At 48.2% G+C, this 19,461-nt stretch overlaps 1 protein-coding gene across 1 annotated transcript; it reads right to left on the bottom strand.

Moving 5' to 3' along the window:
- Positions 1–186: 186 nt before the first annotated feature.
- On the bottom strand, positions 187–9,589 carry CCR7 (C-C motif chemokine receptor 7). Its single transcript, XM_075522949.1, has 3 exons — positions 9,521–9,589; positions 2,979–3,028; positions 187–1,251 (listed from the first exon to the last, which is right to left on the bottom strand). Exons 1-3 carry the CDS (start codon positions 9,528–9,530, stop codon positions 187–189), a joined length of 1,125 nt encoding a protein of 374 aa, XP_075379064.1. The 5' UTR covers positions 9,531–9,589.
- Positions 9,590–19,461: the final 9,872 nt, after the last annotated feature.

Genomic DNA, 19,461 nt, shown 5'->3' with positions numbered 1-19,461 from the left:
TCCATCCACGGGAGTATTGGCTAGCAGTGCTCTTTGCCTGAAATATGGGGAGGCTCCTGGGTTTTCCTCTTACAGCTGCCTCTCCTGCAGTAGTGGCAGGGCTCGCTCTACCAGTAATTCAGAATAGAGGAAGTGTACAAAACTACTCCAGCCTTCAGCTTGGTCAAAGCCTGCCTGGAGCTCGGCTCAGGGGGAGAAGGTGGTGGTTGTCTCTGTCTCCATAGCAAAGGAAAACCTCTTGCTGTCGCGGCAGGTGGACAGCTGCCAGAGGCGCTCCTGGCTCAGGCAGCCCAGCTCCTTCAGAAGCTTGAAGAGGTCGTTGCGGAATTTGACGCCGATGAAGGCGTAGAGAAAAGGGTTGAGGCAGCATCGGAAGCAGGCCAGAGTGTAGGTCACGTCATCTGCCATGTCAAGCTTCTTGCTCTCCTCACATGAGCTGGTGTGGTTGAAGGCTGAGATGGTCTTGGCCAGCATGACGCCGTTGTAGGGCAGCTGGAAAACAACGAAGACGATTACCACGGCAATGATGACCTTGATGGCTTTATTCTTCTCAAAGTTGCGGGCCTGGAGTAATGTTTTGATGATGATGAGGTAGCAGACGGACATGACCAGTAGGGGAAATAAGAAGCCAAAAACCATTTGGGACACTTTGATGCCAGTGTTGAAGGTCTGCATGTCATTAGCGATGATGGAACAACGGGGATGGTTGTCTGAGTTATTTACACCACTGTGAACCAGCTCGGGGATTGAGAGGATGAAGGCCATGAGCCAAATGAGGATGCAAGTGACCTTGCTAATGAATATCATCCGGGGACGGAAGCGGTGGGCTGAGGCAGCCTGAACGATGGCAAAGTACCTGTCGATGCTGATGGACAGGAGGAGCAGCATCCCGCTGAAGAAACTCATTTTGCAGATGCAATAGACGGCTTTGCAGGCAAACTCCCCAAAAAGCCAGTGCATGGCTGCACTTGTGGCCCAAAAGGGGAGGGTCAGCAGGAAGAGGATGTCTGCCAGAGCCAGGTTCAGCAAATAAATGTCCGTCATGGTCTTGAGCCTCTTGAAGTAGATGTAGGTGAGCATCACCAGCCCGTTCCCCAGCAGCCCCGTGAAGCAGATGAGGGAGTACATGGCTGGGAGGAAGGCAGCGCGGAAGTTACGGACTTCCTCCTTCTCGCACAGGATCTCGAACATGGTGTAGTCGATGGTGGTGTTGGAGTCATAGTCATCAGTGACGTTGTTCCCAGCGCAGAACTAGAACAGGGAAGAAAAGAAGAGTGTATTGGGACAGGTCCTGTGCCACGCCGTGGCCGTGTCGGAAGGGAGCCTGGTGCTGGCCTGTGAAGCAGGCAGGAGAACCCAGCTGCAGAGAAGTCCCAGGGAGTTCCCAAACGTTGCTCATGCCTACATCATAAACAGAGTTGGCAAGGTCTCGTGGCCGAAAACGTTTCCCATAAGTATGTGGAGTTTGGGGGTTTTTTTGGGCTCCGAGTGGGAATCCCACAAGAAATGTTTAGTGCTCAGCCAAAGTAACACCTGCAAACTCTCAAAGGTGTGGCTGCTTTCCAGAATGTTTCAGGACCCACATACAGCTATATGTACCTAGTCAGCTGTTGGATGAAATGGGAAAAATAATACATCCTTCAGCGTTCCCCTTCTCTCAGCAGGGATAACATTTCCTCTTGACTGACTCTACTCGTTAGGCATTTCTCTAACTTCAGTATTCCCTCCCTTCTCCCAGCTGAGATATTCCTGTTGCTCTGTCCCCTTCTCACTTCTGACAGTGCTAGAAGAGGGCTGCAGGGGTTCTGTTTGTAACCGGCAGCAACCTGGCATGGCGAGTGCCAGAGTCCTCCCGGGCTTCCTGGTCCCCCCAGCGAGGGGTGAGCCCGCCGAGCAAAGGGCTCTTTGGGAAGACAAATCCGGAGCCTCCCTGCGCTGCTCTCGCTGCTAAATGAATAGAGGTGTCATTGAGACCGGGAGGAAATGCAGCCAGCGAAGCAGGAAACTTACCCTGCTGGTGCGGACACGTTGTTGGTGTCTCATTCAGGCTCCTGCCCCTGATTTAAGTTCTGATTATTCTTGTTTCATCTTCCTACACTGCCATAACCTACAGGGCAGAGTGAGCTTGTGGTATCTGTGCCCTGCTTTTTTGTGACTTATTAGTCTCCAGTACCTTCTCTCCATTGCACAGAGATGAAAGGTTTCCCCTGGATACCATGCCTGTTATCACTGAATATCTTAGCACGCTCTCCATCTCAGGCAGCCTTGGCTTTCACCACATCCTGCCTGCTATCTGGAGGCATGCCACCAGAAGTGAAAGGGAAAAGAAACAGGCTGCAAAACTCTACCTGCTCTGCTGAGCCTCTCGGAGAGCCTGAGCTGGGGGCCATGGTGTGGCGGAGGCTGCTCCTGTGGTTGCGGGAGCGCCCGGGCCAGGAGCAGGTCACAGCACAGCTCGCTGCTTTGGGTTCTCCTTCCCGCTTCAGGCTTACTCTGAGCAGTAACAGGTGGAGGAAGATGCTGAACTCTTCCTCCTTGGCCACGTCAGCTCTTCAACACTGACCTCAGTTAAAGCCCAGCACTTTGACCAGGTTGTTTCCAAAGAGCAACGAGCTGGCTCTTCACGAGCACTCGGCGTAGGGTGCTCTTGTCTTTCCTGAAAATGCTCAGTTTGGTGCTAGAAGGGGACTTGGTTCTAACAGGCCAGGCCATCTTAAAATCACAGCGTCTATCATTGTTTCTGTTCTCTCTTTGTTTTCGTTCCTTTTGTTTGTTTTTCCTCTGGCTTCTAGCACTGCTCTGCTGTCTCACCGCCCACCTCCCTACCGGCCGGATCCTTAGCGTGAGCAGCCGTGTCCCCACACATCTCTGCAGGGCTGTGGGTGGCTGCTTTTTGCCTGTCTAAGTTTTCGAGAGATCTCCTTACCCACAACACAAATACGGCTGGATTTCAACAATGTTGTTTTTAAACATCTTACCTGAAAAATTAGAGGAAGGCTGAAAACAAGGGTGACCTTTAGCTGCTTGCCTATAGAAGAAGGAGACACTGTGTTAGTGTTAGCAGTTAAGTGGGGGTTTCCACACGATGCTCACTTTGGAAAAAAGCAGTGGTAGCGTACGTGACCATGGCATTCTCAACCCTGCAAAGCTGCCCACAGCTGGGTAACCTAAAACCCAGTGAAGATGCTAACAGTATAAGCCAGGGTCACATAACAATTTACTCTCAGAGCCAGGAGTCTGGCTCCTCCAGTTTCATCTGCAAAGGCTGATAGCTAAGGACAGTTAACTCTTGCATAGTGTAACAATTCTTATTTTCTACTTCCCTCCCCCCCCACCCCCCCAGGCAGTCAGCAGCCTGTCTCCGTTCTGAGCTGTGAGGATGTACCATACAGCTGGATGGTTTTTTACATGGGTTGAGTGAGTGCAATAAATTTGGCCCAGCTGTTCCCTGACAGTGCGGTGACTGGACTGCAGAACAGGAAAGCTCTGCTCCCTGCAGGATATACGTAACTGAAGCTGGCTGAAATTTATTGCTTGTCTCTAAATGTCAGAGTTGGCTTCTGCTGCCTTTGGATATGGAGATACAGGATGCTGACAGCTGGGAGGAAAAATTAAATTCAGAGCCAGATGTGATAATGGTGAGAGCAACCTCAGACAAACAGCTCTTCCTGCTGTGGTTAGCAGAGGCATAGAGGCCAGTGAAAGCTTTCTCTTCTCTCTATTTAAAGCACATACCAGCATCTACCTCAGGCAGTTGTGACTGAAAGTTGCTCAAGCTAGAAGGTGATCTGGCAACTGTGAGAAAGCCCTCGCCTCTGTCTGCTCTGGTACAAGCAGAAGATTTGTCCTTCCTTGAGGGAGAGTTGGCATCAGCTGTTTTGAGTATCATGCTGCTCATCCTAGGATGGCTCTCTAGGCACTGGCTAGTTCCCCCTGCCGCAGCCCCTCGCTTCCCTGCTGATTAACTGGTCCAGGATCACTGAGCAAGGCTGGGGAAGAGGCAGGAGATGCCTTTGGCTTTCAGCTGCCCGTTTCTTCTAGGGACTATGGCTTTCTCCCTGTGGATATGCCTGTTTGTTCATAGATTTGGCCGATTCCTTTGCCCCTCTTGTGCTTAGCAGTCTGTTGTACACGGTTCTGTTCTGTTTCTTTGCAGAGCTCCTTTGCACCCTTCCCTGCTCTGCCAGTCTCCTGTTCAGGTATTGCACTGGACCAGGATGATGAACTTCCGCTACTTCAGGTAACTGCAACCGTTGTGCCAGTATCCCCGCCTTAAGTCATGTGCAATAGCATCGTTAATAACAGAAATAGTTACTTTGCTGTCTGTGATTGAAGATGCCTGTTTATATGCGAGTGGAGATGTGTGGGTGAGAGATCCTCAGCCACATGTGAAAAAAAAAAAAAAACCCTCATACTTCTCATCCCCAGAGCCTGTACGTGAGCTTGCCCTATGTCTCGTAGAAGTTCGTGCCTCGCCTTCCTCCCTTATTTTCATCTTTTATACTCATGCAGCTGGGTGCTTATTTATGTTCATACTCCCCTCACCTTCTCTGAATCCTCCTGGGGGACTCTGAAAAGTGTACTAGTGCATCGTTAGTGCACAATAGTTACAGTGACAACAGTTACAGTCAGGAGTGGAGTATGCCAAGGTCGGGCTTGAGGGGTAAGGAGGGAGGCTTGGCTAAATGCTTCTGTCTGTATTTTCTGTGTCCAACGGCTTTCGCTCTGACCAGTCCCAGACTGCAGGAAGGGGTTTGGTGAGCATCTGGTGTAGCCATCTCTCCCTTCAAGCTGCTGATCTAACTTTTGCATATTATGCACAGGAAATACACTGAATGCCCAAACCAATTAAACCTGCTGGGTGAATTTAAGAAAGCCTTAGACTGTAATTGCCCTCCCTGCCTGGGTCACAGACATGGGGTCCCTGACTTCTGCAAAAAAACCCCCAGTCCTTGGAGTCTTTCATCTTCTGTTCCACCTTCTTAATAGCCTGGTTTCCAGGGGACTCCTGGAGTTGGTGCTTATGTCTGCCTGTGCCTGTTGATGGATAATAATTACCTCTGCTGGCCCATCTCAACCCCACTGGGCAGGGGCCGAGGCCTCAAAGGCAGTTAACTTCCTAGAAGCTGTAGGAGAAGGAGGCAGAGGAGAAGAGCCACTCGGGCCACGGAGGAAAGGCACCAGCCTCACTGCGACTGCATCAGTGCATTGCTCTCAGCATTGCTCCCTTGGCATTTTTCGGTCGCCTCACCCAAAGGACGCGGTGCCGCCTAGTGCCAGGCTGAGGCACCAGCATGGCCAGCCCAGCACAGCATCATCTTCCTCTGCTTTTTTTGCATCTCCCCTTCAAGCCTGAGGACCAGCCCAACCCTTACTTAATCTGAAAAGTCATGAGTGCGCAGCCCTGGTGAGTTGGTGTTCTTTTCTTTTCTTCTTAACCCAGTGAAGTGTCTAACGAAATAGGACTGATAAAGTGACTCAACTAACGCTCCTGAAACACTTCAGCTAAGTATCATTCCTTTGAAGAGCTTCACACCTTTTTTTTTTTCCCTCTCAGTTGCTGTTTAAAGTGTCTTAAATGTCACATGGTTTTTTCAATATAAAAAAAAGCTTGCACTGTTTCTTCCCCTCTCTGTCCCCCCACCTCAGCTTACGCATTTACAAAGGCATAACCAGAGAGGCAGTGCAGCCTTGTGGTCCTCCCGCACAAGTTTGTCGAACAAGTCCCTGCGTCACCAGTTTCAGGCGGACGGGACAAAACTCACCGCTCCCTGCAGTGCTCTTTGGGGTCCAGGGCAGCGGGGGGAGGGAGCAGAAGCAAATGAGTGGCAGAGAGGAAATGAGACATGCGCTGGAGTTTAATAGGCAATTTTAGGTAGCTTGCTTTACTTTTTCTTTTTTTTTCCCCTCTGGCAGTTCTCTGCTGTGGGTATTTTCCTGAAGTTTTGTTCCTCAAAATATTAAGAAAAAAACCCCTCTCAAAAGTCCCCACAAACAGTTGAACTAGAAACCTCATTTATAAAAAGACAACAAAAACCCGTTACAGCAAATTAGTCAGACGTTATAAAGCCCCATGTCCCTCAGCTGGTGACACACTGGTTCTCAAAAGCACGTTCCTGTGCTGCAGGACCTGGGAAAAGGTGGAAAGGAAAATGGCTCCGTGCAAATGAAAGAGGGAAGGGGTCTGCTCTCTGCTGCTGATGGTAGGGCGTGGGGGAGAGGGAAGAGCAGCCCATCACTTTTGAAAATCTTCCTCCATAGAGTAAGCACCAGCGGTGGGATTCGTCCCACTGAACGCTAGCCCTTGACATCTGGTTAGTTGTTTCGGCTCCCTCGATAGCAAAGGGAAAGAACCAGGTGTTTTTAAGGCATGGTTCAACTGCCATGGGGTAGGCATCTGGGGTGCGTTTATTCCATGCTATGGCAGAAGGGTTGGTGGGTGAGTTTGGACAGATGAATCCCCTCCAGTTCATCTGAGTCTTCTCTCAGCATCAGCAACCAATCTTAAGCAAGGTAAAAGAAGCCATAGTAGCAGTGAATCCCCCCAGGTATGCCCAGAAAAGCTTCTGACAGCAAGAAATACTTGGTAGCAGAAACTCTACCCAGAGGAGGAAAGAGGAGTAGGAACGCAACCATGTAAGATGGTTAAAATGGGACAAAGTCCTGCAGAATGAAGCACTAGGTCAGCTCCTACCCAAGCAGGTCAGGCTCTAACCAGAGCCAGTGTAGAGGAGCAGCTTCTCACCTCTGCTGGTGCTGAGGAATGCACAAAGTGCAAAGCAAGAGTCAAGAATGCTTTAGGGAATATTGGCAAAGCCAAGCGAACCTGCTCTGGCTAAACCCTCATGCTGAAAGAATATTTTTCTGTTGGCCAGAACTGCAAAGCAAAAGTTTCAGTCTCAACCACCTTAGCACATGTGTAGACAGTGAGTAACATACTGTTTATATCTTTAAACATGTATCAGTTTCTGGTGCCTCTTCACCATCAGTATAGTAGGCTTTTGGGGAAAGAACCGAATATTTCTGAGAAAAATTAATCATACTTAAGTGATATAATGACTATTGGCAGTTAACAGCTCAGTGCCTGTTCTTTGCCCCCCTTTCCCTCTACTTCTTACAACTGGCAGAGGAAGGATGCCATCATTTCAGGAGTGAACAGACCCAGTGAAACTAAGTCATACTTTTATTTCATGTGTTCATACATCTGTTAAAGAAGAAAGTTAATAATTATCTGCCTCTACCCCTTTCAGGAAATTGTGAATCAAAAGACAAGATAAGCAAGTCAAAAAATTCATTCTTAAGTAAGCCAACCATGTTTCCTACATAACTGTTTAAAAAAAAGCAATAATGCTGTGCATCTTCCAGTACTGTGAAATATTTTTCAGAATATTCCTCTGAAATACAATAGTAGGACACAAACCCCAAAGGAGGAAAATTGTCGTACTCTCCTTGACAGGAAAAAGAAAGAATTAGTGAGAACCTGACAGAGTTAACCTTTATCAATTAGCTAAAGTCAGAGTAACAGCTGTCCCCCCAAATACCGAACCCCTTAAAACAAGAAACCTACAGAGCACCCACATGAGGTTGCAGAGGCCAAAAGTTTAAATAAGAGAAAAGTGATGTGTGGCGAACAGGTCCAGCTGGGTTACGATGTGCTGGTTTGGATGCAGGGATTCCAAAAGTCAGGGATTTCCTAGGCTGCATTTCCTCGAGGATGCCTCCATGAGAAGACTCAGTCTGCCCCTTCCCTGCTCCTGCCTGGTGGGTCCTGTGGCACCCAGTACCTCCAGCTTGCACCCCACAGGAGCGTTCTGCTTTTCCCCAGTGTCGTGCAGAGGCTGGGAGACCCTGAGCTCCCCCTTCCTCACTCAGCACAGGGCTCAGCACCAGCTGCACTGTACATGGCTTCACGTTCAGACACTGCACCTGGAACCCTCTGCTTAATCCAGAGATCACTGCAGACCTTCCAAGAGGAGAAATCCCTGCCCAGAAACTGAGGACTAGTTTGGAGCTGAAACAGCGGACAAAGATACAAAAAGAAGTGATTATTTTCCCAGCTGTACCGGGCTAGCTCTCTGTGTGATTTTTGCATGAGTCACTAAGCTTTTGCATCTTAATTTCTTCAAGGAAAGGAGAGGGCAATAGTTCCCATCCTTGTGCTACAGTCTCAGGCACCTGTAGGAATTGGGTGCTCAGATCTCAGTGTATTCCCAGACTGTTTCTAGTTCTGTCTGCAGCACTTCACACAGGACATCTACACCTCCCAGGCATCCCAGTTAATTTAAAGCTTTGATTTGAAAATGTCATAGAGAAAAGGCAGTGACACCTCCCATTTCATCCTGTTACAAAGCTTAATTCATTACACCTGGAACAAGGCTTTACTGGGATGAACTCTGTGGCTACTGTCCCATCCCTCTCACCATCCTTATTACAGCTCTGACCATGCTCTCTGGCATAGAGAGGTATTGGTTGTGTTGTAAATCCAGTTTGGTTAATCTGGTTTTAAACTAACACCCACCCGAGCTCTTGCATTTGTCCCTCTTCCCTGCACCTCCCTCAGTCACACTGGGATTAGTGTTTGCAAGTGTTTGAGCAATAAAAAAAAAAAAAACAACAAAAAAAAACAAAAACAAAAAAACCCCCAAAAACCAAACAAGTAAAAAAGGAATAAATCATAGAGTCTTAGAGGAAAGAAGAGCCTGCATCCTATCTGCCACATCTCCAACCCACAGTGCCATTCCCCTCCTACGGCCGCCCACCTACTCAAGCTCCTGGAAGCTGGTGCCTGCAGAGCACTGGGTGTGAAAGAACAATAACAAATGGCAAAAGAAAGTTTGAAACTTTCAGCAAGAAACAGAAACAAACTCTTGTGCCTCCTGAGCTAGCGGGATGTCACGCGCCAAAGAGAAGATGCTTCTCTCCCTTACTTGCTCTTCTCCACGTGCTTTGTGATGGAGTAATCCATGGGAATACAGACCCGTACAAGTGCACTGACTCAGGGCTGTTCCCGCTCTAAGCAAACACAAAACCGTAACTTTTGCAGCAAGGTTTTGTTGCTGCAGTGAAGATACTCATTAATAGAAGCAATTTGCATAAGACTAGAGAGACATAGCCAACAGTAAACTCAGATATGCTTACTCCCAATTCCTTGATTTATTCACTGAATTAAAATATTGCCAAGGAGATGGCATTGTCTCTCATTTTTTAATTAAAAACATGGAAGAAAAGGAGCTCATCTCACATAATTTGTACATTTGCTTTGTGACAGAATAGCCCCTTGAAATTGCCTCCAAGCCTGTTTTTTGTGTGCGTGTGTTTCTGAAGTAATTGGTTTGAGTTTTCTGAGCTTGTAAAAGAGAACTTTGCTTTTTTTTTAATAGTAAATATGAGGAAGAAGAAAGTGGTTTATATTGTTTAAATACTCTGTTAAAAGTGCTTCATCCCTGTGTCATAGGGTACAAATTTGGGCATTATTAATAAAGCTGAAGACAAAGCCAGAGGCTGCAGAACAGGTACTCACCACCATCCATGGTCTTGTTTCGGGGATGAAGTCACAAGGTTAGCAAGAGCATCGCATGTTCCAGCGCAGCCTCAATGCACCGCAGCTCCTGCCGGAGACCCTCTTTGGGAAACTGTCTTTTATACTTCCTGCACCTCCGCAAGAAGCTCATGACACGCCCTGGCGTTGCTGACATTTAGTAGACCCTCCTCCTCCTCCTCCTCGTGCTTTCACCCATACAGGAAAGCTGTGCTGTGTGCCACGCTGCCTTCAGACACTCGGGGTGTTCAGGTGCTTCCTCAGCATGTGCAGCTCGGGGCTGCACGCACACACTTTTTACTGAGACTCAGTAAAATGAAGTGGGTTCTGCTTTTGCACTGACGTGAGAAATTGTCTGTGGTAAAGGGACGAGGAAAGAGCCTCCTTTCTTGTTATCTCTCCTCTCCACAGCAGATCCTGCTTCATCTGCCAGAGCATCAACCAGAACCCAGTGCTGTGGGAAGCGGAGTATTTCCATCTCCTCCGCCAGACCCTTTCTGGGGAAGTTGCTCAGCTACCACGTGAAAAATCTCAGTGTGCAGGACTGCCATTGCCTGGCATCCCTCTGCCCTTCTCCCACGTGCTCACAGCATCCTCTCTAGATTATCAGCAGCTCAAGCGAGTAAATGGACTCCCCTGCCCCTTTCTGCTTTTGGGTGTTTTTGTGCTACCATCTGCCGAGCATCAGCGTGCACCAGAGGTTTGGCACTTCTGCAGTCCCACACCTTCCCCGCTATCACATTACTCCAGAAGTTTCAGACCTCGGGGTGTAGCCCTGGGAGGACCTGCAGCACTGTCAGCTCTGGTCCCTGCCTTGACAGGGAGTCACTCACCTAATCCTGTTCCTAAATGGATCCGCTTCAATGCAAGTCAGTGGCTTTTGTTTTGTGGCTGTCCAAGGTGGACCCCTGCTCTTGGAACAGACTCCTCTAAGAGGTAGAAACATCACCGGCTCCTCGTGAACTTGCTTTCCTTCCAAGGTGACTCAAAGATTCACTTTGGCATTTTGTCCTCTGCATCTTCTTCTTACAACATGTCAATGCTGTTACTGCAGCTGGGACGGATGGAAAAATAAAGCATCACAGGATGGATCCCCGACAGAGCTCACAACCCCTACCAGGTTCAAAAGCACCTGGCACTTTGGGGCTTATCCAGGAGGCATGCATGCAGGTAACCTGCTCGGTGCCGGAGGAGGGTGCAGCAGCTCAGGATGGACCCAAATGAGCCAGTTCACTGAGCAGGGAACTTCCACAACCAGCCAGAAAGACCTGTCTCATGGGAGAGAGCGAGCACAACTCGGGCAATGTTTATGTGGCTGGGAGACACCTAAAAAGGCACTATTCTATTTCAGCAAACTGAAATAAAGGAAAACCTATCCTACCTATTTTGCATTTAGGCTAATTTAAAGATAATACATGTACTCTGCACAGACAAATAACTGTGTCGTTAAATAGCTATTACAAAAGGCAGCTGTGCCAGGCAGCCACTGTCTGGCTGTCGTGAATCACTGTCCTTTTCAGGGTAATCAATGTCTTACTCAATTATCTGACCATTATGTGGGATATGCATTACAAGGAGCAGATAAGCTGCATTAAATGAGTTGATCAGTTACATCAACAGCAGCCCCTCAGCCCTGCTGCTCGTATACCCTTCCGAGGCAGAATCCAGCTCACTGCAAGTGCCTTCAGCCAGCATCCAAGCAGAAATCAGTTTGTGATCGATGCCTTCCCTAATGGTAAAACACCACGACCACTGAATGTCTGGTAGTCTGTGGCTCTTGGGAAAACTAAACACTTTTCACTGCTGGGGAGAGCTGACTTGTTTCCCTCTAGCATAGTTTAGCACTGGAAGATCTGAAGATTGTGTTGTTAAAAAAAAAACAAAAAAAAAACATTACAGTGGGATGTTCCTATTAAAATTAAGATAATATAAGCGTTAACCACAGCCAAAACAAGACTTCAGTAGAATTTGAGTACATATAAGAGTCTGATCTTAAAACTACTGATCACCTGCTGCCTTGCCTTTAACACCAGCTACTTCGATGCGAGCCAAATGTTTCACTCCCTAGCTCTCTCAAGCCCAAGTTAAATATACCTGAAGTCCAGGATCCTGTGGATGGTCTCAGACCCTATGTGGACACCCACCCACGTTTTCAGACCCTCCTTAGACATTGTGCCAGCCCAGCTGTCACTTAAAAACCCTTCTTGGGGTTTCCCTCTCAGCAGGCCAGTACCACTGTGGTTCTGAGCCCGTTCTGGGGTACTTAACGTGCAGGCTTGAAGACTCTCGGTGTGTTCATCTGGCTTCACAGAAGGTGACCTGTGCTTCCTTAGTGCTCTCTAAGCACTCGTCACTGGCCTTTCAGCACGCTTGCTTTTCACTTATCTCGGTAGGCAGGTGCAGTTCACATCTCTGCGACTCTATTTATTGCTCTGTTTTCCTTTTGTTCGTCAATTATCCAAGCAGGTACACTGCCTTTGAGAGTTTTATCTTATAACCACTTCCGCCAAGAAGGGCTAGAGATGAAAGACTTCTCTCAGGTACAAGCAGAATACTTAGAAATGGTGGGTGTAAAGGCTTTAAACATAGCCCCGGTGCCGTCTGTGGGAGTGGTGGGTGTGCAGGGAGGCACAATCGCCTAGATTTGCTCTGTACACACACTGCTACCGGAGAGGGGAAGAGGCTGCAAGCAGCATCTTGGCGAATCCATCCCCAGATCCACGGTGGCCGAAGCCAAAGACAACAAGAGAAGGGAGGCAGGCAGATGGTTTGCAGTTTGTTTCCTGCACATACTCCCAAGCTTTAGCTTCAGAGTTTTGGTACGTGCCAAGTTCTGTGTTGTCAGAGCCAATTCAAGCCAATTGTTTTCCTTAAAAAAGGAACGGGAATATTTTAAAATAAACAATTTACTATGTCTTTATGACACCGAGTCTTCTTGTACAGTCATGTTCTGTACCTAGGGAGTTCTCCAAGCATTTATTAAAGCTTTGCTTAATTTGATTGTGTATATTTGCAGTCTATTTCATGCCTTAGTGGTTCTGTCTCCGACATATTCCCTTTAACACGTGTGCCCCATGAGCTATCTTTTATGAAAATGGGATCCTGCATGAACAAACATACCGCACTTCTCGACAGGGCCAGGTCTGATCTATGCCCAGGAGAGCCACACCGTGCTGTTTGCTCACTAGAACACATTTGTTACCCTAAAGTTCAATTAATTATTAAAAAAATAGAAGTTACCAGGTATTTTCAGTCTCATGCTGGGACCTAGGTTACTCTGCTCACCTCCACTGCAAGAAGAGTGGAAATCAGTGATTAAGGTTTGTTGCCCAGGTCACAGTGCTAGAGCTAGATGGCAGTTGTTCATCAATACGACTTCTCAAAAGAAAATGCAGTTCCTAATAAATTCCACAGGAAGTTGCTCAGAAAGAAAGATTTCAGTTCAGGTTGTTCCACTTGACCTGAAACATTGAATTTGCTGAACTGCTTTGAAATATGTAGACTTGAGTTGATCTGACATTACATTGCAACTCATTCAGCAGTGAAATATCTCATGGGAATTCCGTTCCTGTATTTGACATCTATGTCCTGTGTGTAGAATTGGGCTTCTTGCAGTCTCTCCTTCAGCTAAGTCACCCAGACGTCCCAAGACAGAAAGGATCCCAGTGCCTCACAGGAGATGGTGCCCGGCCACACATGCAGGCTGTGAGATCTTAGAAAGCAGAACTTGTAAAGCTCTACTGCACTTTAGCAAAGTGTAATTCATTCTGAGAGAAGCACAAGAATTTGAATTCAAAGCCTTCCTGTTTTTTCCACTAATTTGGCTTTAAGTGAATTGAGATGAAAACAGACTTTGAAATACCAGTTTTTCAGCAGGTGGAGAGTCCGTGCAGCCGCAGCCAGCTCTGCCCATGGCTGCACAAGAACCCTCCGCACCGCTTCGGGGATCGGCTCACGCGGCGCCGAGCGAGCGGCAGGAGCGGTTTCAGGTAGGCAAACTGCCATTCCTGCAGTCCAGCGTCAGGCTGAGCACTGAAAAGGGTTTGCACACAAGTAAAAGCATCGCAGTTCAAATCCAGGTATCTCGGGTGCCTTGCAGTCTGCTGACCTGTCCCCTGTCCTCTTCCCTGCACCCTGCCACAGGACAAGACGGCACGGAGCACTGAAGGAAACACCGGCTGCGTCCCCCTGCTCTCAGCTCTGTTGTTCTGCTCTTTCGCTGACCTAAACCAGCAGGAAGGGTTTCTCCCCTCCGTTGTAGGAAGCCAGACTCCCCCAGGCAGAAGCAATGGTGAGTTCAGGGCGAACCTTACTCAGCTGCCCGCTTCCCAGTAACGTCCCGTCTCTTACGTTGAGGGACCCTGACGTCTCCTCTGCTGTTTTGCTGTGCCCAGCAAAGCCAAACCAAAACACTCGGGATCTCCCGCCTCCAGTTTTGCCTCCTGCCCAAACACCCCTCTCGGCTCTTGAGCCACTGAGCTGGCGTTTGGGAGGCAGGCAGGAACAGTTTGTGTGCTGAAGTCAGTGGGTTTGCTCTGGGGGGGCTTTGACACAGTCGTTTCTCAAGCAAACAAAATAGCAGAAGTGAAATTGTGAGTAAATTCCTGACATTAAGAGTGGTACAAAGCTGGGATTCCTCACCGAGAAGAGTTCTTAGAGCGGTTGTAGGGGATGCCCTGAAAAAAAAAAAAAAAAAAATTCTCATGATTGTGATCTCACCATGAGGTTATTAAAAGATCCTTATCCTCCCAACAGAGGAAGTAATCTGCACAGCAGGCAGGCATCGGGGACATGCAGTTGCCCGTGTTGCCTGTTGGTCAGCCGCAGGAGGGAAGGGCACACACTTGGTGTCACTGGGAATTCACCTTCTTCGTGCCTGCGTCATGTCACGGGTGATGGCCTTTCCAGTTCTTTTTTGGAGGAAAAAAAAAAAAAGCAGTTTTACCAGATTGACACCTGCTCTGCACTAAAGCAGCTTCCTCAACTTGCAGTCCAGGAATTGAGCTGTGATGAGGGAAACGTACCCAGAGACACAAGTGGCGAGAGGTCGGGTTGGCAGAAATACAGACGCTCTGCTTGCCACTGCCGCGGTGCAGAGGACGAGCCAGGGAATTGGCCGCTGGCCGCGTGTGCTGCTGTCCCTCCATCCCCTCCGCCCGGGGCTGGGTGCCTGCCTGCGGGGTCTGCTCCGTCCTGTTCGCCCACACGACCAGGTCCGTTTGTATACGGAGGGGCCTGTGATGAACAAACGGATCCCTTCTGGCCCAAACTGACGTGAAAGAGACAGTGGTCACCCCGGAATGACAGGTGGGGAAAGGAGAGAAGATAAGAAATAAGAAGAAAAAGTCCCGGGACGTTACAGGAACCGTGCTGGGGAGGGTGCGGGACCACTGGTTGTGTCTAGAGAGGGTTTGGAAGCCTTCCCTGTACTTCGTTCCCACACAAGTGGGCAAATTGCTGGGAAGTTCCCACGGGATACCAAGCACTGGCGAGCAGTGAATTGTTTAGGGAGATAAGGAGATGGCGTTACGTCTCCTGCAAGACTTGAGGGTTAAGTGTCTGCTGACCATACCGCAGGCATCCTTCCTACGAGCCTGCGTTGTCACATTCAAAAGGTGTAAGATTTAACACCAATTCCCTGCCGTCTTTGAGACAAGGCTGGATATAGAAACAGAGAATAAGCCCATCAGTGGTTTCTGACATACTTCATCCCTGGGCTTAAAAAGAATTTTAAAAGTCGTATTGCAGTTTTTTCACTTGGTTTCTGTTGTTACTGTCACTCTTTCTGGTTTGGCTTTTTTTCCCCCCCTCCCACTCTGGAATTGGTGCCAGGACTAAAATGATCCTATTAAAAAGGCAAGAAAAAGCCAAGTGAAAAAAAGGCAAATTGAAACTAGCTGTTTACAGAAATTAGACTTTTACAACTCACAAGTGAGGCTGTACGTGATAATTTACAACAAAATAAGACACCAGCCCAATAACTGCAAAACCACTTCAAAAAACCCCCCCTGAAGACTGTGGAAAAAAAAAGTGTCAAAGTGAAAGAAGGGAACTGAGAACAAAACCAGTGAGACGCAGACCTAAACCAGAGCAGGATCCATGCTTCCAAGCCTGTAGTCTAGTAGCTGATCTCCACTTGGTCATCGGTGCAAAGCCCACTGGGGAGAGATTTGCAAGAATCACTGTCAATAATACTGTGCATGCACAGGGGAGGCTTCACATGCAGGAATCGAAGCACTTGATTAAGCATTCAGAACCTTCATCAAGCGTTGCAGGCTCCTTCAAGGCACACACAGTTACGGCTGCAATCGGTCTGAGATGAAACCGGGCCTCGCCGGGTGCCTGCCCGGGAGAAGGGAGCACAATTACGGCTCCTTTGTCTGCCTAACACGATTAATCCCCACGCGTCTGCAGTACAGCAATTGCCGTTTGTGTCCAAGGTGCCTGGAGAGCTTAAAGCTGCGTTCCAGCCTCTGCTGAAGTTGTACCAGCATCTGTTGGAGCACTCACACCTGCATTCCTCTGTCTAGGCAGGCAGGAGTGGCTGAGACGGACAGCGAGGCCAAGGCTCGAATCCAGAATTCCCTGCTCTCCATCTCCAACCACAAGAAGAACCCATCCGGACAGCGGCGGGCTTATCGAACGCCACATCCGCCTGTCCCCTTTCCCAACGGGGAGCAGCGTAGCAGAAGTAGTGCCGCGTACGTTATGCAAGTACTGAATTAAAGACGAGGAGCATTACACCCAGTTCAGTGGAGAAGCTACCACAAGGCAGCGCTAACAGGCTGCAGATGGTTTCTGCTCACGGTGAGATCCAGAACAATAACAAACCCCACTTTCTAGCTCACAGCAAGTTCACGTGTGAACACAAAATCTGCAAGGGACCGAAGAGAGCAGCTTGCAATCTCATGCTTCCCAGTGCAATAGGTTGCTAAAGGCAGATACCGAAGCCCAGTGACCGCAGTAAGCGTCGTCCCCACTCACGAGGTGCTGCAGGTCACTCGCACACAGCAGCTGGGCCACGGAAAGATCCTAGAAGGGCCCAGCTCTGTAGTTTTTAGTGCAACGCAGTTAAGAGACGACAAACCTGGATTGCTTGCACTAACTATTGCACCCACATCCCATCTCCACAGCACCGCTCGAGCCAAAACACTCGTGCATCCGTGTTACTTCGCTGTAAAATCCTGCCCTTCCTCAGCAGAGGAGACAGCGCGTGGTACAAAACACTGATAACAAATGAAAGTTATTTAACACTTGCGCTCAAAAATCCCGGAAGCCATTACTAACAAACTTTGTACTCTGGATTAATTTTTTTTTTTCCCCCTTAAGTGTACAAGGATATGCTGATAAATTAACATGCACAGACTAAAATGGATTAGTTAAACTGCATTAAGCCTACACAAAGACAACCTTACTCAGAATTAATGTGGTCTTAATTCACTTTAGCTTAATTCACATTGAAAGTTAAATTAGTGTAACTATAAATTACCCTTATTGACCAATTGAATCAACCGTGGCAGGATTACTGAGCAGGGTCACGTCAAGTTATCCAAGAGCAAAGCGGAAATTGCATCAGTTTGCCTGGGAAAACAAGTCACGTCTGCGGTGAGAGACGGGCCGTTTTCCTTTCCAAACGGCCGAAAACGCGTGCTGGGCTGCGAGACGCTTAACGGAGCTTTTCCTGTGATCAGCCCATCCAAAGCTTTCGCTGGTGCAAAAGCGGTTTTACGCTCTTTTCTTTGGTCACGTTTATCCAAGAGCAATTTAAAAATAAAATCTAGGGCTAATATTTGAATTTCTGCCATTCTGCAGGGATGTGGCTTCAGATTGGCTCCATCTTCTGGTGCAAGACGTGGAGAGACTCAAACCGCCAGCCAGCAGTGCTTTCACGAGGGCAGTGCTGGAAGCCTGAGCCTTCCCCTGGGCCCATACCACCTAAAGCCCCACCTGCACTCCAGTAGAGCGCTTCTCTCCGCTTCCTTACAAGGTATCTTCTCTGTAAACAACCTTTCTCAATGCCTCTATGCACAGGATGCTTCCAAGGGATCCCTTTGCCACAGGTGAAGCATTTTTCATTACGGCTCTTTCTTGCTAGAAAGTTAGAAAAGGGAAGAAGATAGATTCCGAGTTCTTTTTAATGGCTTTAATGCCTATTTGCCATAATCTATATGAAGCTAGCACGCGGTAACTGCCACTCACAGCCATAAACAGAGGCGTGCAGGCAAGTCGGTCTGCGTGCGTTACGTGATGCGCTGGTGGAACCAGCAGCCTCACGAGGTGGGGGGAATTAAATTCACAGCCTGGATAATCGTCTAGTGCGAAGCCCTGATCACAGTCATAAAAAAAATGCGTGCTGCAACAAATACTGTCACTGCTGGCTGGCACTTACGAGATAGTATACAAAAAAAAAGAGTAAGAACACCTAGCAGTTTGCAACCAAGGGTAAGACCGCGTGTTTCTCCCGTAATCCATCTCCAGGCAGGCTGGTGGCCGGGCGGGCGAGAGACGCCTGGTGGCAGCGCCCGCTCCAGCTCCAGCGCCCCTGCAAGCACATAACCTTGTCTTGTAATTGTCCCGTCTTGGATCGGTGATGAGGAGTATTGTTGTCAGTATTGCAGCAATCAGGACTGCTGGGAACACTTGTCAGAAGGGTGGAAGGAGAGGTAAGCAAAGGAGCAGAGCAAAGACAGTGCGGTTTTAATGGCATTGTGTCAGCACGGGGTTTTTAGAGTGATGGTCAATCTGAAGGCATTTTCTTTAGGTAGCTTTTGATAAATTGAGAAAAAAAAATCCTTTTTTTTTTTTTTTTTTTAAATAAAAAGCAAAGCCTACCTAGCTGGGGGTTTAGGACAAAACCTGGGAGGAAGAAAAGGAGGAATGAACCATCACCGATTCCTTTGGAGACAGGGTGGGCACAGAAGCTGGTCTGCAAGTGGAGCGCTTAGGGCTGGTGGGAAGCGAGAAGACACATCACGGGGCAGATAAGAGACCTCATCAAAGGGAGCTGAGCAGAGAGGGTCTGAACCCCGCTCCCCAGGAAAACGTGCTGCTCATCAGCACAGCCCCCTCCTCTCAGGAGCCCCCTCGCTCCCAGCTCTGTTGCGCGTGTCTCGGGGTTACCCTCCCCTCTAGACCTGCTCCACGCCCGAGGTTACGGGGCACACGGGGTCTTTCCACTCGGCTCAAGCTGCTCGGCATCGGTGCAATACGATGCTTGGAACGGCAGCTCGCGTTTCCTTACATACAGCAAGCTGCCCTGGCCTCCCATCTGTGCCAGGGTTTGGGTTTACTTTGATATTTTATCCCTCTAAAGCTCTGTTAATCTGCTTTCTTTCTTTCTGTCGTAGGGATAATCCTTTATGTAAGCACAGCTTCTACAGTTGAAGTCCTCATTTTCCTTGAAGCAGATTAGCTTTGCAAGGCTATCCCATGTGATGCACAGGTGATTTTTTTTTTTTAAACCCTTGTTTAATTTAGCTTCTCCAGAAACTTTTTTCTCCCTGAAGTTTAGCTGCTGCACAAACATGAGACTTCCATCTTTCACGGGAAGCTAGCCCCAGTCACGTATGTAGGGTAGTGCTTTGGAAGGGCGTTTCGGTGCATAAAGCTCTTCAGAGGCCAAGTCCTCTGGGTTTCACCAGGAGTGAAGCACTGCACCAGTCAAATTGCTTTTGAACAATCTCACAAGGTGCCTAGTTCATATTTTAACATCTAAATACTTTTCAGTATTTACCCTTTGGGGCCTGCTCCATGCTATGTACCTGTTGTTCTATTTCAGTTTTGTAGGTGATAAAATCTAATAGTTACATTAATTAAAAAAAAAACCAAAAAAACTTTAAGGGCAATTTTTTTTAACCCAGGCTTCTTAATAACTTTTACTAAGTGTATTTTTGTGGTGAGATAAAAGCATATTTTTGAGAACT

This window comes from Mycteria americana, chromosome 22 (genome assembly GCF_035582795.1).
Source record: "Mycteria americana isolate JAX WOST 10 ecotype Jacksonville Zoo and Gardens chromosome 22, USCA_MyAme_1.0, whole genome shotgun sequence".
Taxonomy (NCBI): Eukaryota; Metazoa; Chordata; class Aves; order Ciconiiformes; family Ciconiidae; genus Mycteria; species Mycteria americana.
This window is presented reverse-complemented; position numbering and strand designations above follow the sequence as displayed.